At 37.7% G+C, this 17,484-nt stretch overlaps 1 protein-coding gene and 1 pseudogene across 1 annotated transcript; one reads left to right on the top strand and one right to left on the bottom strand.

The window, feature by feature from the left end:
* The first annotated feature begins 453 nt into the window (after window positions 1-453).
* On the top strand, window positions 454-2,811 carry LOC140893107 (protein NDL2-like). The gene is made up of 6 exons (XM_073302174.1): window positions 454-788; window positions 1,168-1,252; window positions 1,326-1,386; window positions 1,469-1,555; window positions 1,768-1,824; window positions 2,546-2,811. Exons 1-6 carry the CDS (start codon window positions 719-721, stop codon window positions 2,555-2,557), a joined length of 372 nt encoding a protein of 123 aa, XP_073158275.1. The 5' UTR covers window positions 454-718; the 3' UTR covers window positions 2,558-2,811.
* Window positions 2,812-4,176: 1,365 nt separating this feature from the next.
* Window positions 4,177-15,038, bottom strand: LOC140889304 (protein kinase STUNTED-like; annotated as a pseudogene).
* Between the last annotated feature and the right edge of the window lie 2,446 nt (window positions 15,039-17,484).

Below are 17,484 nucleotides of genomic sequence, written 5' to 3'. Positions count from 1 at the left end.
AGTTTATAGCCGTCACTACAACAAAATATGGTTTTAACAACACCTGAAAGACAATGGGTTTTTCATAAAACTGTTGTCTTTTGGTCTTTAACAACGGTTTATACTAAAACCGTTGTTGTTGGTAATTTTTTCATGAAATAAGACAACACTTTTAAATCAAAGACAACGGTTTTAAAAAACCGTTGTCTATGAGCGGGTTTTTTGTGGCCTACGACAACAGTTTTTATTAACCGTTGTCTATGAGCAGATATTTTGGAGTCTACGACAACGGTTTTTATTAATTGTTGTCTTTTTTTATTGTTTTATGTAGCTTAAGACAACACTTTTTTCCTCCGTTGTCTTTGATTTTTTTTTATATATATATTTTTAAACACACGTACATACATACATATATATATATATATATATATATATGTATGCCTACACGGGAAAAAAGAAAAGAAAAGAAAAACTCAAACCTAGTCCAACCCGTCGCCTTTCCTCTACGACCCAGCTCATCTCGTGCCCTAGTCGCCGATCGAACACCGGGAACAGGTCGGTGTTCGGAATCTCTTTCCCCGTCTTGTCCAGATCAGCGTCCGAAATCCTAGATCGAACTTTTACGCTGAGGGCCTTGGTCGATCCCATCACTTCTGTTGATTTTTTAGATTCTAGCCTTTTTCTGGCTTTAGGTTTGATCTCTGGTGGGGAGATTTTACCAGCCTCAGAGCTACACGAGATGGACACAATCACAGTTAAAATAATAACTCGCCGGATCTACGCCGACTGCTTCAGCTTCTCCTATCAAAGTAAGTTGGTAGATAATCACCTCGTTTACTTTTTTCTCTGGAGTATTTGTACTTTTCATTTTGAACAGCTCGCAGTCATGTTTGTCGTGGGCATTTTATGTTTTAGTTTTTTGATCAGTTCGGTTAATGATTTTCTGTTCTGAAATTGGGGAAATGAGATCGAGGTTTTAAGATTCTAGGGTTTATTTATGTTGTTGAATCGATGTGTAAATCCTTCGATTGCCTGCGATTTATGTTGTTGAGATCAAAGTTTTTAAGATTCTAGGTTTGATTTATGCTGCTGATGCTTTCAATCAATGCATTAGTCCTTCGATTGCTACTGCATATATGTAATTGAACTGGCCGTTATATGGTAATGATGTAAAATTATTGTCGTTAGGAGCCGCCATTGCGTGCCCAGAGGAACCCTTGTTATCTGTTGATGATTTAGCTGATCAGATTGCTGAAATCCTTAATTATTTCGGGTAATATAAGCGTTCACAAATTTCCTCTTTTACTGCTATGTATGTGTAAATATCTCTTTCTCTACCCCCCCAGCCTTCGTGCAGTGATGTGCCTGGGGATAACAGTTGGAGCTTATATTCTTGCCTTGTTTGATGTAAGTCATTCTTCTGCTTTGACTGTCTCAATGTTTGTTTCTCCCTATTTGCTAACCAAGGCTATGTGCCACTTCACTTCAGTTGAAGTACTCACAGCGAGTTACAGGTTTGATTCTAGTTTACCCAGTATGCAAAGCACCATCTTGGACAGAGTGGTTTTGGAATAAGGTAGATTTTTCATACTACATTCTTTCTAACCAAGGCTATGTTGTATTTTCATGTGATGTCAAATTTACTGTACATATGTGGCATGTGTGGTTTAGCAAAGGATTTATTGCTTATGCGGTATTTCAGAATGGTGTTCTAATGCATCTATTTGATACGATAGTAATATTTGAGATGTAAATGATGAACTCACAAGATTTTAAATGGTTCCACAGGTTATTCGTGGCAGTGTGGACGTACCAGAGTCTTATGTCGTTAAATCATGCGGAAGAGTGAGTGCCATGCATCTTATTATTCCTCTTTTAGATGCAATCAAACTTCATTAGCTCGAATTCTCTTACAGTCACAAATGTTTTTCAGATTTATACTATTTTATTTGATGTTACATACATTATCATTTTTAGTTGATGCAACTGGCCGAATTATCTGTTTTTTTTTTCTTTTTTAAATGAGTGAAAATTTTTCGTTTGTTCAAACTTGTTCTTTTCATTTGCAAGACACAACAATTTTGGAAAAGCTCTTGTTGCGTCAATATCTTTGTTCTTTTATTTTCTTTTTTTTATTGAGCCTTGACATCAATTGCTCAAACCTAGTAAGTTCAGCGGTTTACCTTCTAGTTTATATGCGAACAGTTGAGTGAGAGCTGAAAATGTCATTTTTATGACTTGGGTTTCTTTCTTTCTTTTTTTTTAAACACCAGGATTAAATGTGTCTTCGGGTTATAATGCATGAAATGCTTTTTGTGAGCTTATTTTTTATGGGAATTTCTGGAAGAGAACACTATTTAGGATGTAGGGTGATGGCCCTGTACTAGTCTTTGTTCTCTAAATATGTTTGTACTCCTTCAAAAATTGATTTATTTGCAACTTGTTTCTCATGCTTACTTTCCAAAAAGATTTGGTGATTTTGATATACATGTTAATTCTAATATATGTTCTTTGCTCGTAAGGTTTTTGGAATAAATGACATTTTCTTTCATTGTCATGTCTACAGTTGGTTCCTTAGCTGCTCCTGGTGGTCGGATGATGGATGAAAAACTTGCGGTTTCGTTTGCTTGTGGAGGGACTCGAAACACTCACAACTGCTCTTTGATGAATTTTGGTTGCTCCCTTGGCGTTGAGGATAGTAAAGAGGCGAATCAGCTTCGAACATTTGCGCTTGATTTAATCATAGGCTCTTTCATTTGCTAGTGTCCAGTGTTCCGTCTGACTGATCAACTAAGGAACAAAGTTACAGAACAGAGCCTCCTATGTTACATCCAAGAGGTAGATGTAGAGCTTAAATTATTAGACACATTGTTATTTTTTTTGTTTTTTATTTGAGAAATGACAACGGATTTAATCCATTGTCTTTGTCATTTTAAACTATTGTATTTTTTGGTGTTGTTAAAAGTTCGCTAAAAGACAACAGATAAAATCCGTTGTCGTAGGGAGAAAAGACAACGATTTTTTTAGAAAAGACAACGGATAAAATCTGTTGTCGTTGATAGAAAAGACAACGGATTTTATCCGTTGTCGTAGGGAGAAAAGACAACGGATAAAATCCATTGTCGTTGAGCGTGCATTCAACAACACAGGAGCGTGCATTCAACAACACAGAAAAGTACAACGGTTTTCTGCAGCCTACGACAACGGATAAAATCCGTTGTCTTTAGCCGTTTTTCTTGTAGTGCGTTATGCCGTCGGTTTGAGTTTTGGGGATTTCGAACCGTTATTGAGTTGTTGAACTTGGCTTGTAAGTCGATCATGATAATTGATCTTTGATTTGTATCTGAACAGATTCGTTTGGAGTTTGTCAAGCCCGTGTTAGCAGCATTGTTCGTCAAGAGTTGGACGAAGATCGGTAAAGAGATTTCCTTGAACCGTTGTTTGTTGTTAAGGTTGTATAGTTGTTGATACAATCTTTTGTTGTAACTTTTCCGTAGTTGGATCTACGACATTGAAAGGTAAAAGCAGACATCGATAGCGGGATAGCATACTCGGTACAGTTGGTTCTCGAGTTTCCCTTAAAAGCACATCTACACTCGTTCTAGCATGAGGAACTTGTGTTATGTTGTTTTGATTGAACTTTTGTTATATGGCTATGTTTTATGTTTCTGTTATGCATTCATCTTGAGCCAATCTTGTTTTCAGCGGGCAGAACCGCCCTTTTTGTTTAGACGTTTGGGAACTATGATTGAGTGGCCTAGGTCGTAGTCGTTTCGCCTAGTGCTAGCATACTCACACTACAAGAAAAACGGCCAAAGACAACGCTTTTTCCGCGTTGTTAATGTCTCAAAAAAAGCGTTGTCGTAGCCAGTGTTGTAAAAGACCACGCTCAAAGACAACGCGGAAAAAGCGTTGTCGTTTCTGGAAAAGACAACGCTTTTTTAAGCGTTGTCGTATTTAGATACGACAACGCTTTTTTCGCGTTGTCTTTGTCACAAAAAAGCGTTGTCGTAGTTCAAAAGCTTTTTAAGCGTTGTCTTTTTTAGTAACAACAACGCTTTTTCCACCTACGACAACGTTTAAAAAGCGTTGTCTTTTCTCAAATAAAAAACAAAAAAAAATATAATTCACAAATTTTCAATATTATCAATCAATATTCAAAATTTTTGAAAATTAAATCTTATACACAATATTTCAATATTATAAATCATTCAAATATAACAAAATTCATTCAAATATAACAAATAATCGAATTCTTCTTGTTCATCTCGGTCATGTGCGCTATGCTTTTTGCTTCAAACCGGAGTCGGCGATCAGACCAACTCTCAGAATGCTAAATCCATTTGGAGGACTGGGAATGTGCTGAACAATAGTAGCAAACAAGAATAAAATTTCAAAGCCATGGTTATGAATGACACAATAAATCAAACATCAAAAAATAAAAGTAAAATGGAAACAAATACATAATCCGAATACTGAAAATGTGCTCCTCATCATCCAAAAGCTCCAGCCCCGCATCATTTCAAGCAACCTTCTTTTTCAAGCAAACAGGTTTACCCGTTCTTAGCATTAGAATTATCATTAAGTCATATCTTAATTTACATGGCCCGACTAATATTTTTTTGAAGTGAAATAAATTTATGAATTAACTATTCGGGACCTTCTAAACCAAAGAGAATATCAAATAATATTCTAAGCTTTGAATTCATGCCACCTTATATTGACAAATCACCAAAAGAATACCAAACACTCTTTTTTTTAATACTGTTTGAAATATTGTCAGTACACAGACTACAATGTGTTTAAAATGATATAAAAAAACATAAATTTTCATAAACCTTGAGCATATTAAAATAAACTGAAATTACATAAGATAAAGTTACCAAATTAATAATAAAAGAAATACGTTCAATTAACTTTACTGTAGGAGTGCTCCATCTAAAAGGATTTTGACATTTAATTTGTGTGGCTCACAGCATTGGTCATCATTTCAATCAAGGTCTCTGGATTTATTGTCTCTGGATTTTGGAGCATTAAAAAGAAGGTAAAAGGATCGGAGTAAAAAAAAAACAATGGGGATGTACGTAAATGGGTGGAACACATCACAAAGATATTAGATAATTTTCAGGAAGAATAGAAAATAACAGATTCAAAACGAGAATCTTTAAGGTATATATAAAGAAAGAGGACATACCAAATAGAGTGAGATCTCCATCTTGAAGGGCTGACACTTTTGGCTGAATCAAGAAGAACCCACAAAAACTAGGATATTTAAGCACAAATGCACAAAAAAAATTAAATCAAGCAGAGAAACAGAGTATAGCTAGTCTCCCTACGTTGTGTGCTATGAAAGGATACTTCTTCTGTTGGCCTGAAGATAAATCCACAAATTCGAATTTGTACGGGAGATCTTTCTCTTCAAGGCAGGCTCGGACTCTTTGTGCGGAAGGAGAAAAAGGGTCGCCATAGAGTTTGATTGCCATGGATATGCTTCTACGTACTTCCGGACCCACAAAGGCTCCGACGACAAGGCCTAAAAGTGCGTGTTCGAGCAGGAGGATCCACAGGGGAAAGTGGGAATAAACCTGTCCAAAGACTGATGGTCGAGGCGAAAGCTTCTAACTGTTTCAATCTTTTCTTTGTAGGAGCTCGGGTCCCATGCCTTGCCTGCCAAGCCAACCATGGAATAACACACTGATTTAAAAGTGCAAGAATACGTGTACTAAAAAAGCATACACCCACTCATCAATGTGGTTTCAGCATTACATTTCTCAATATTAATCTGTAAAGTAAGCAATATCACATGGTTTACCATAAATCCTTTCAACAGGCATGTAAAAATATATGCTGAAAACCTTGCTGGACCTTCCAGCTTGAAAATAGAAAAAGCATTTAACTGAAGCATATAGATTTTAAACATCCCTACCCCAATTGGAACTTCCACATTTTGCCAACAAAGTATTTGCAATGTTCTATTACCATTTGGCGTGACCAAAAAAGCAGAAGTTCGCAGAGTTTCGACAAGTACTGTTCCTACTTATCCAGTTTTCTTGAACCTTAGTCACATAAGGTAATTATACTACTCTTAGTAAAACCACTAAATGTAGCGTATTTAGCATAATACCTAAATAACCATACTAGAGATCGTCACAGCAATGTGCTGACCCGATACATTTAGCAGATAATTTACCACAAAAGAATGTGATCGTAACAAAAGCTAAATCTTCAACAATGAGTGGAAAAAAAATTTTTCCCAAAAAACAAATGGGAGAACATGCAAGTATTTAGCAGTATGCAGACATAGTTAATTGGTAAAAATAAATCCTTTTTTCAGTGGTTTAAAAAGCTGAAGGACAATTACCACAAGGTTTAAGTGAATAGGCTGGCACTGATCAAGAGAATTTGATGGCACAAATGAATTCTCAGAAATCTCCTTATCTATGTGATATCTGCATAAAAGTCACCAAAGTCAGACTATTTATGCAAAAGGTTATTCCAAAATAGAATAGAAAAAAGGAAAATCTTTTATGCTTTGCTGTGGTGATTATTTCAACCTCCAAGATAAAATCCTTCCACGCCTCTTTTGATGATCTCAAAATTTTTACTGCTACTGGTTTTCCTTCAGAGAGAATCCCCTTGTACACGGAGTTACACCCTCCTTTTCCAATAAGATTCCCTGTAAAAATGAATATGATCAAAGAATACAGAGTAAACATGGGTCGTTAGATGAATATGGAATGGATTTGTTTCCTGTAATAACCTGATGAGAACTCAAAAGTCGCTATTTTAAGGGCATCATAACTATAAACTTGACATCTTGGCGAATTTTTTTCGAGTACAAGTTCCAAATCTTTTGGCAGCTCTTGTCTCTTGGTTGCTTCGTCTATGGTATCTTCGTCTTCCAATTTGTCCTTTTCACTTCCGGATTCAACAATGTCAAACAAAGGGTGATTTGGTAAGCTCATTACCCATTTCACCACTGACATGTTTCTTGCTTCCAAAGCAGGCTGAGTAACCGAACTAGCTGTTTGGAGTAAAGGCCAACCAGGCCTTTGGTTTGTAAAATCCTCCACAGGTAGTGATAGTGAACTCAAGGAACCCTTCTGAAATCTTGTTATACGGCTAAAAGCCTCATCTCTTGAACCCCTTGAGATGCCTTCTATTCCATCATAACTGAGCCTGTTGATTTCCGATATCTCTGATTCTCCAAATTCCTACTGGTTATATTTGGGAATCAAGCCATCAGTTAAATAATAACTTGGCTTTGGATCTCTACCAGGACCTATAATCAGCACATTATTTGTAATATAATTCAAGAATCAAGCCATATATTCCCAAGATATAGTGAAAACAAATCCAAACCTTGCAACTGGTGGGTGGAAAACCTACTGAACACAATCCTTCCGTTGTGAATTGCCATAACTTCAGTCGAGGGAGGTAGCCTTTTCGCGCAATATTTAGAAACCGAAGCCCATCCCCTAAAAGACGGCTTTGTAAAAACTTAATTTTCAAACAAAGAAACCCCTGAAAATATATGAAAATCTATAGCTTTACCCCAGTGCAGTGTGCTTAGTAATCCCCACCACAACAACTGGTGCAGAATGGTTCTTTGCTTCCATTACCAGAACTTTTCTGATTGACTTGGCTTTAAAGACTTCCACGGTGAGGCCAACCTGGACACCCCACCAAAAATATAAGAAAAAAAGCAAAAGATTAACAACGACGACTCACCGTTACGCCCTTCTACTTTACCACGAACATACAGAGATCGGGAATACATAAAAATACTCGTAGAACCACAGAAACTAACCTGCTTTTTGCTGCACAGACCTTGATAGTCTTCCAGGTAGCCTTCCAGCAGAGCTTCCTCCTTTGAAATGGAATCTGCAGCGAATAATGTCAAGCCTTCCCATGTCAATGCAACTACAAAAATCCCATTTCCAATTTCGATAAGCGTGAGGATAAGTACAAGTAATCAAGAAGAACAAGAACAGTACCAGAGTTTCGGCAAACATGAACTGCCACCACAGTATCTCCAGCATCAGCTACTTTAACTACTGCCCAATCAAGCAATTCTTTGGTATGGAAATCCAATCGCACTCCAACAACCACAAGCTTCCTCCCCAAATCCCAATAAGGTCCAACGTAACCGACATTTGAAAAATGTTCTCCGGGAAAATCACCAGGAAGCCAGATTTAGTCCGCCTCGCATATGATTTACACACTAACAAATCAACTAAACAACATCATAAATGTTTCCACACATAAAAAAAAAAGATTGCACCAAAATGGGCACTGAAAACTCGAGAATCATGCCATGTCAGAATTCCAGCGAGCTACCTGGTAACAGTTGACAAATGTCTACGAACATCGAAATTTCCTTCTGCATCAGCACTGGATTCAACGACGAAGATGAACAGAAGCACAGTGAATACAAGAAGGGGGGCAATCGCCAATGCAATAAACATAGTGTGCCTACCGAGCAATGGAAATTTGAGCAAACTTTGAGAAAGAGATCTTTCAAATCGTAAAAGTTGCTTTGAAAATCAAATAGGGGAGAAATCGTGACAAGGGTTTGGGTATTTTGGGATTTTTTCAAACGTGACAGGAAACTAAGGGATCGATATTCACCTGTAGTGAAGATGCGAGGTGGGCTTCCTGATGGCTCGAGCGATAACGTTGCGAGGTGTCAACCAATTCATCATCGGAGTCACTTCAAAAACCGAATTCATCATCGGAGTCACTTAAAAAACCGTTTGAAGAATCGAGCAAAAATCGAAGCCATGGGATTCTGAATTGAAAGAGAGAAAAAGGAGCTAAGGGATATGTCGGATCTGGAGAAGAAATAGATTGAGAGAAGGGGTCTGAGATTTGGGGATCTAATTGGGCTAAGTAAATATTATTTATTTTATGTTATATTTTAAATAAAAATAATATTTTTCTACAACACTTTTTAAAAAGTGTTGTGATACATGGAAAAAAAAAATGCTTATAGACAACACTTTTAAAAGCGTTGTCTTTGATCCCAAAAAAACGTTTATTGACAACGCTTTTTAAAAAAAGCGTTGTCTTTGATGAACAAAAAACATATAACGACAACGCTTTTCACTAAAAGCGTTGTCTTTTAAAAAAAGACAACCCTTTTCGTTAAAAGCGTTGTCTTTTAAGTGTTGTGTTTGTGCATTTTTCTTGTAGTGTCATTATAGTTGCTCAAAGTCTAGAGGAGTGGGATACGTGGCACCACCTCGATTGGGTGAGTCGGTGAGTCGTTACGTAATCTCACCCTCGGGATCCCAAAAGCACATCAGCAATCCCTCGTTTATCAGATTTGATATCCCGGTTTAAAGACATGCATCTCATTACGTTGTCATGGATTTCTTCGTTGTCTTGAAAGCATGATTATTGTTGTATTACTTGTTATGTTGATTTTACTGGGATTATCATTCTCACCGGTTATCCGGCTGTTGCTTTGTTTTGTATGTGTACTTGGCATCAGGTGGGGCAGGATCCAGTCAGAAGAGGCATGGTTAGCTTTGAGGGAATGATGTAGAAGTGAGACTCGGTTTAGAAGTCTTGTTAGCATGACAATCTAGCTTATGTTTTGAAGCATGTTAAGAACTTGAACTTGGATTGGAAGTGGTCTTGCTTGTGGTTAGAACTCTTGTATTCTGTATTCGGCTTGTAATAGCTAGCATCGATGCATGTTCTTCACTTTTATGTATTTAAATGCTACGTTGTTGGATATATATTAGTTGGATCATGTTAGAGTTCTTTTGGTTATGTTATTGCACTTTTGGAGGCTTGTTTTGAGCCAATTCAGCAGGCCATGCGCGCCCGTGCCTAGGGTGGCGCGCCCGCGCGTCCCGCACTTCGTATCGGAAGTTTTGGGCAGGGCTTCAGGCGCGCCCGCGCGAGGGCTTGGGCAGGACGCCATGCGCGCCCGCGCTTCCCCTTTTAAAAAAAAATGCTCTTGGCTTTTAATTGCTTACTTATTGAATTACTCCTTTAATTGTTGTTTAGAACCGAGGTCTCACACTACATATGCATGCTAAGTCCATATTCATGTAAGAAAGGAAAATAATTTTTACGAACGAAGTGAGATGATTGTGACTACATTTATTCACGTGTATGTGTGGTGCTTAGAGATATATCTTGGCCTCTCTTACCAAATCATTATGGGTTTCCTTACCTTAGCATGTGTTCGTGTGGGGCTGAGAGATATATCTTGGCCTCCCTTACCAAATACAGGGCAAGATTGGGTTGGGTTTTATCCTGACTTCCTTGCGGCATAGTGCACTGCAGCCATGATCATGATCGAAATCACACAATCAAGGATCTAAGTTCACAGTTACAGATTCAGATACAGTTTATGGAGTTTCATTGATTATAAATGACTTAGCCTTGCATATGTTATATTCATGTTCTCTCATTTTATAAGTAAATTTTATTCAAATGAAGGGCACAAAGTATTTTATTATCAAGCTATTTTTAATCTGCGTGAGCTTGTATTTACGTAGTACTCGTTATCCCCCTCCATATTCTTGCTGAGTCTTTTTGACTCACTACACTTATTGTTCTCAGGTGAGGAGTATATCATTTAGATCGAGGGGCAAGACTATCGACTGGACTGCGATGCGGGCCTGGCACATCCCTCCGACCTATGCTCTTCTTTCGCATAGTTACAAGAATTTATATGTTATGGAGCATTTATTTTTCTTAGTTGTCAAATGTATATGTGATGTTTTGATAGCATTTTTTTTGGGCATGTAAACATTAGATTTCTAACTTGTGGTAATTTGATATGTCGAATCTCTCTCTTGGTCCTCGTTCTTATCTCGGTCTAGTTTCTTGTGTCGTCAGCCGTCTATTTCTTTTAATTTTTTTTTTTTGTTGCTGTCTGAGACAGGTTGGTTGTAATATAAACAGAGAGGTCATGCCGAAATTTTTAATAAAATTTTTAATATTTTGATTTTTTTTGAAAATCCGTATTTTTATTTAGTTTAATTTAAAGTATAAGTAGGGTCGTTTCATGTTCGATCCTCAGAAAGATTGCCTAAAGATGCCTAGAAACCACCAAGAAGAAATAGAGTAAGAAGGGAAATGAGAAAATGAGAAAGCCGCCCTCGGCCTCTATATATAAACCACATTCGGAACCACCGATCTCACGATCGGAACGTCCGATCGCACTTCGAAGCTTCCGATCGTGCTTCCGAACTCTCTCGTCCAAACACGTGTCATTTGATTAGACAACATGACTGATGACATAGTTCGGATCCACCGACCTCTAGTTCGAAACTTCCAAACTCTATCTTGTCAAATCAATAAATCCAAATCCATATCTTTGACTGTCAGATGCATGATCGAATCTTTCGATCTCATGTTCAGAGCTTCCGAACTACCTGGAGCTTCTGAACTCCAACTCTAGCTACCAAAGGGATCGGAACGTCCGATCTAGCCATTGCTCAAGTTTGTATCTTCCAAATGTCCCGAACACTTGACACCCTCCGCAACATTTCCGAGCTTCTGAATCCGATTATCAACTCATTAAGCTCATTTGATGATCTCTTAATCATGTTTAAGTAGTAGATTAGTTTAACTAGGAATGGGGCTTTTGGGGATAAGTTCTCTCGTGCCCGAAAACGCAACGGATGTTTAAAATTTTTATGTAAAAATTGAGCATTTGTGTAGCATTCAAAAACATTAAACATCCATAGGGTGTTTGATAAATTTTTATCTATCAATCTTTAAAATAATGATTATGTCTCTAACCAAGTTGTGAACAACTTAGCTCTTGAAAAGGTAGACACTATTTACAAGCTTCCAAGAACACACCTTGCTAAAAAATGAACTACTTCTTCAATTTAGGTCCACGACTAGTTAAATTAGATTCATCCTAAATATGCACTAGAATATTTAGAGCATTTTTCATTGAGAATTATTTGACTTTTCTCAAAAGATGAAAGACAAATTAGAGAGAAAATGGGATAGATGTGTTCGGCCATTGTGTTTTGGACGAGGAGGAGGAATATTTCTTGTCTTGGTACTTAACAAGTGTGTTATGGCAAAAGACAAAACATGCATAGAAAAAAATTAAAGCATGCATAGAAAAGTGTGCATCTTGTCTTTTAACCCTTCATATCCTCTCTATCATGTATTGTATGTATTTTTAGGTCAAACATATACATACATGGCCCATGAACTTAATATTTAATTAATTATCAAACTCAAACTCATTTAAGTTCAATCAATTAATTAAATTTTATTTAAACTCGTTCAAGTCCACTAGTAGAATAATTATTAAAGACTATTTCTATTTGGGCTCTACAAAACCCAATAGTGTTTGATTAATTCAACATTAGAATTAATTTAATTATTTGAACTCTACAAGGTCCACTAGTGTTTAATTAATTCAACTCTAGAATTAATTTAATTAAGATAATAATAATAGTTTTGAAAATCACCATTTTCAAAAACTAATTATTTATTCAAGTCAACTTTTAATCTTGGAACACTTTCACTAATTAAAATTTACTTTCCCCTTTATTCTCTTTTAGAAGTAATAGTACTTCTAATTTATCTCACCTATAAACTCTTTTATAAACCGTTCAACTCATTGAAAAAATTTTATTCTCAACGAGATCTAGAAAGTCAGTACTTGTGTGACCCTCAATGGTACAATGATACAAATAACAATGAGTTCACATCTCTATGTGAATCGGGATCAACAAGTCCCTATATGAGCTTATCATATATAACTCCATTGTTATTTATCAACTCCTTGATAATAAGAACGTCAGAAAACTAAAGTCTGATGGTACCCAACCAGTCATGTTAAACCTCTAGCATCATCGCTTACATGATTCCCTAGGTATCAAAAGATAGTGCCTGCAAGAACTATTAAATTATTGTTAGCATACAGTACGGTTCCTTCAACTCATATATCCTGACCGATTCGACAACCAATGGTATATCGAGAATTGTCATAGAATCAATAACTATGTGTCATCCCTAGTTGCATCGAAGGTGTAATTCAAAAAAATCCATTGTTAATTACCACCTACTCTGATCAGAGATTTCAAACTACAAATACATGAGATCACATAGGATATCCATACCCGAAGGTAAGCGGTGAATCCCTGACTACAATGCATTGAATCCTGCATGTTTCGACACAAAACCCAACCTTGCCACCTAATGACCCCAATTGAGTCGGTAAACAAGTCAAAGTTAAGCGCTAGCATATAGAGTCTCCATGTTGTCCCGGTCATAAGGACTAATGGTGTACAACCATAAACTAGGAGCTTTTCCACTCGATAAATGAGAACCACTGGGAAATTCCTTTAGGAATGGTTTTTCAGTTCACTCTACAAGGAGAACCTATTTTCAAGCTTGGTCATTACCATGTCCCCTACCAACAAAACGTGGTACTCACATCGCAAATACTAGTCTCAAGCTCGAGCGGTCTTTATCCTTCTTTGTGGTGGCTGAATTGACTAGGAACGGTTTAGAATATACAGTATTCTAAATATGAGTTTCATGATAGTCATCACATGACCATCTCACATTATTTCTAATATTTGTATATTCAAGGCTTTATATGTGAAACTAGCATGGGTATACAGATAAAGATGTGCCAAATTAAAAAAATACAAATATTATTAAAATAAATATTGTCATACAAGAGTTATTACAAGGACCCTCGGCCAACACTTGGCTCGACGGGCACCTACTCTAACAATCTCCCACTTGTACTAGAGCCAACTACCCATATGCTTCAAACCCATTGATTCGCGATTCTTTTCGAAAAATGGTCTTGGTTAAAGCTTAGTTAGTGGATCAAAAACATTATCTGTGGAGGAGAATCTGTCTAACGACACCTCTCCTCTTTCCACAATCTCCCGGATGATGTGGTATTATCTCAGTACTTGTTTGGATTTCTGAAGAGACCTCGGTTCCTCCGCCTGAGCAATGGTGCCCGTGTTGTCATAGTTCATCGAGACTGGACCAACTCTATTAGGAATAACACCCAACTCTTGGACAAAATTCCTTATCCAAACAGTTTCCTTTGCTGCATCTGATGCAACAATGTATTCGGCCTCAGTGGTGGAATCTGCAGTGCTGTTTTGCTTGGAATTTTTCCAAGAGACAGCAACTCCATTAAGCATGAATACAAACCCAAAAGTTGACTTCGAATAATTGATATCTCTTTGGAAGCTAGAGTCGGTATAGCCTTCCAATTTTAGTTCTCCACCCCCATAGACCAAGAACATATTCTTAGCCCTTCTCAAGTACTTGAGGATGTCTTTCACAACTTTCCGGTGTGGAAGACCGGTGTTCGATTGATATCTACTTGCAATACTCAAGGCAAATGTCACGTCTGAACATGGGGATATCATCACATAAATGATACTACCAATAGCACATGCATATGGAATGTGTGTCATCGCCTCTATCTCTACATGAGTCTTGGGAGACATGGACTTGGATAGGGACATGCCATGACACATTGGTAGATGTCCTCTCTTGGACTCTTTCATCGAGAACTTCTTCATGATGGTATCAATGTATGTAGACTGGGTGAGACCAAGAAATCATTTCGATCTATCCCTATAGATTTGTATTCCCAATACAAAAGATGTTTCACCCAAGTCCTGCATAGAGAACTTACTCGCTAACCATACTTTAGTTGATTGCAACATTCCTACATCATTCCCAATGAGTAGAATGTTATCTACATAAAGTACTAGGAATGTCACAACACTCCCACTGACCTTCTTTTACACACACGATTTCTCAAGATTCTTAGTAAAACCAAACTCTTTGATTCTACTATCAAATATGAGGTTCTAGCTCCAAGATTCCTGCTTGAGACCATAAATAGATCTCTGAAGTTTTCATACCATATACTCACTTCCGATAGATGTAAACCCTTCTAGCTGAGACATGTAAATCTCTTCCTTAATATCCCCATTAAGAAAGGCCGTCTTCACATACATCTGCCATATTTCATAGTCATACCATGTTGTTGTGGCTAGAAGTTTCCTTATAGACTTGAACATTGCGACTGGAGAAAATATTTTCTCAAAGTCAACTCCTTGTCTTTGAGTATATCCTTTTTGTAGTAACCCGTATCCAGAATTAGCGATTAATGAGTATATTAATCATGTAATCATGTTTAGATTAAGTAAAACATGATTAAGGAAATCCCAAATGGGTTAACGAAGTCCAGAAATAGATTTAGGATACTCAAAATAGCCGGGAAGGTCCCGAAGGTCCGGAGGGTTCGGAAGCTCCGAACCAAGTTAGGAGGCTCCGAACTGGATCGGAGGATCCGAACTCATGATCGAAGGCTCCGAAGTGGATCGGAAGCTCCGTCGGTAGGATCGGACGCTCCGATCGGGACTAGGGCACACATCATTGCTTACGTCAGCAAGGTGATGTCATGGCTGACATAATATTGGGGCGATCGGACGCTCCGAAGATGAGATCGGAGGTTCCGATCGTGTTCGAACATTCCAAACCGGGTTCGGAGGCTCCGAACTGTTGGAAAACGGTGATCAGATCAATCAGAATTGATACTCGGTGCAGCGAAAGTTTAAAAATTTTATATGGAACGATTCCATATCATGGGTATCAAAACTTTATGATTAAATTGTGCGTGTAAAAATTAAATAACAATTAAATTTTTACCTTGAATCTCGAAACGAGATTATGGACACCAACAGATTACTCTGCTCTTGTTGTATATCCCAGGAACTGATGAACGAACAATTCTTCAATCAGGTCCACGAACAGAAGTTTAATCCCTCTGATAGATTGCACTAGAAAATCTATCAGAAGTTTCTACGAAGAGAATTAACGAATTTGATCTGTTAAACCAGACTGCAAATTCAAAATTCACAGGCTGGAATTTTTCGAGCAGAGAGGGAGAGGGGGCGGCGGCCACTTAAAAAAAAAACACAGCTAGGGTTTTCGAAAATTTTGTGACCTCTGTTGTGTAATTTCTGTACTGCAATAACTTATTTATAATGTGGGCTGCTAACAGCTTAGGGCCCATTAGTCATAAGTTCAAGCCTGACAAGCAAAGCCCGCATGTTCAGAAATTAATATAAAATTCATCGTGACTCAGATTGATAAACCAATTTCACCAATGTGCACAGAAACCATTTCTGCATCTTTTAAAGTCAAGATAAATTTTCTGAATCCGAATTCAGTGATTTCCAAAAATGCCCATCCCTATGTCATTTTAGGAAATCTTACTCCTCTACACTGATATAAGAAGTCCTACTTCTTTGTTCATTAAATTTAACTCTTTAAATTTAACTATCTCAACGGGGAAAATCCATTACTTGTGTGACCCTCAATGGTTCAGGGATACAGCTAGCCATGGGCTCACAACTCCTTGTGACTCGGAACAACACTTTCCGACTTGCCCATCGAATCATGGTAAGAGCGCCTAGCAACATCGCCCCATGATTCCCTAGGTATCACTGATAGTGCCTGCAAGAACCAATAGATTTTGGTTAGCGTACAGTGCGGTCCCTTCATCCATATATCCCGATCGAATCAATAACCATTGGTAAATCGAGAGTCGTTCGAGATTCGATAACTATGCAATACATCTTGAAGATCAAATAGTGACATCGCATGTGCTACTAAGAAACCATTTCTTAAAACACATCATGTACTCTGGCCAGAGATTCGTCACACTAATATCTCCTCAGATTGCATAGGATATCCACACTAGCAAGTATGTGGTGAATCCTTGACAACAAAGCATCGACTCCTATATGTGTCGTAACTGTACCCAATCCCGACACCTGATGACCCCAATAGAGTCGGTAAACGAGTCAAAGTACAGTACTAACATATAGAGTCTCAATGATGTTTCAAGTAGTAAGGACTAATGGTGTACAACCAAAACCGCGGACTTCATCCACTCGATAAGTGATAACCACTTGGAAAGTCCGGATAGGGTAGTTCGATCATTCATCGTATGAATATCCATTTGCATGCTTTGAACATCTCTATGTTCCATACCAATGAAACGTGGTACTCGGCATCGCAAATGCTAGTCTCAATCTCGAGCGATCCTTATCCCTATTAACGGACGGCTCAATCGACTAGGAACTATTTAGAATATACAGTGACTATAAGATGTGTTTCATGATAGCCATCCCCATGTGCCACCACATCTTACATACACTATAGTATATTCAAGGTCTTCATCTAAACATCTTGTAGTATGTCACAACATAATAATATGATAAAAGATAAAGTAAATGCCATTATAAAAGTGTAAATTATATTAAACAAAAGATTGTTTATACATAGAGTCATCAAAGCCTTTAGCCACAAGTTGGCTCACCGGGCACCCACTCTTTTAATCTCCCACTTGCCCTAAAGCCAACTAGTCATACTACGCAGTCCCATTGCTTCGCGATGTTTGTCAAATAATGGTCCTGGCAAGGGCTTAGTAAGTGGATCAGCGATATTGTCTGCATA

The sequence above is a fragment of the Henckelia pumila genome, chromosome 3 (genome assembly GCF_033568475.1).
Source record: "Henckelia pumila isolate YLH828 chromosome 3, ASM3356847v2, whole genome shotgun sequence".
NCBI lineage: Eukaryota > Viridiplantae > Streptophyta > Magnoliopsida > Lamiales > Gesneriaceae > Henckelia > Henckelia pumila.
The sequence above is the reverse complement of the archived record's forward strand: the minus strand, read 5'-3'. Positions and strand labels throughout refer to the sequence as shown.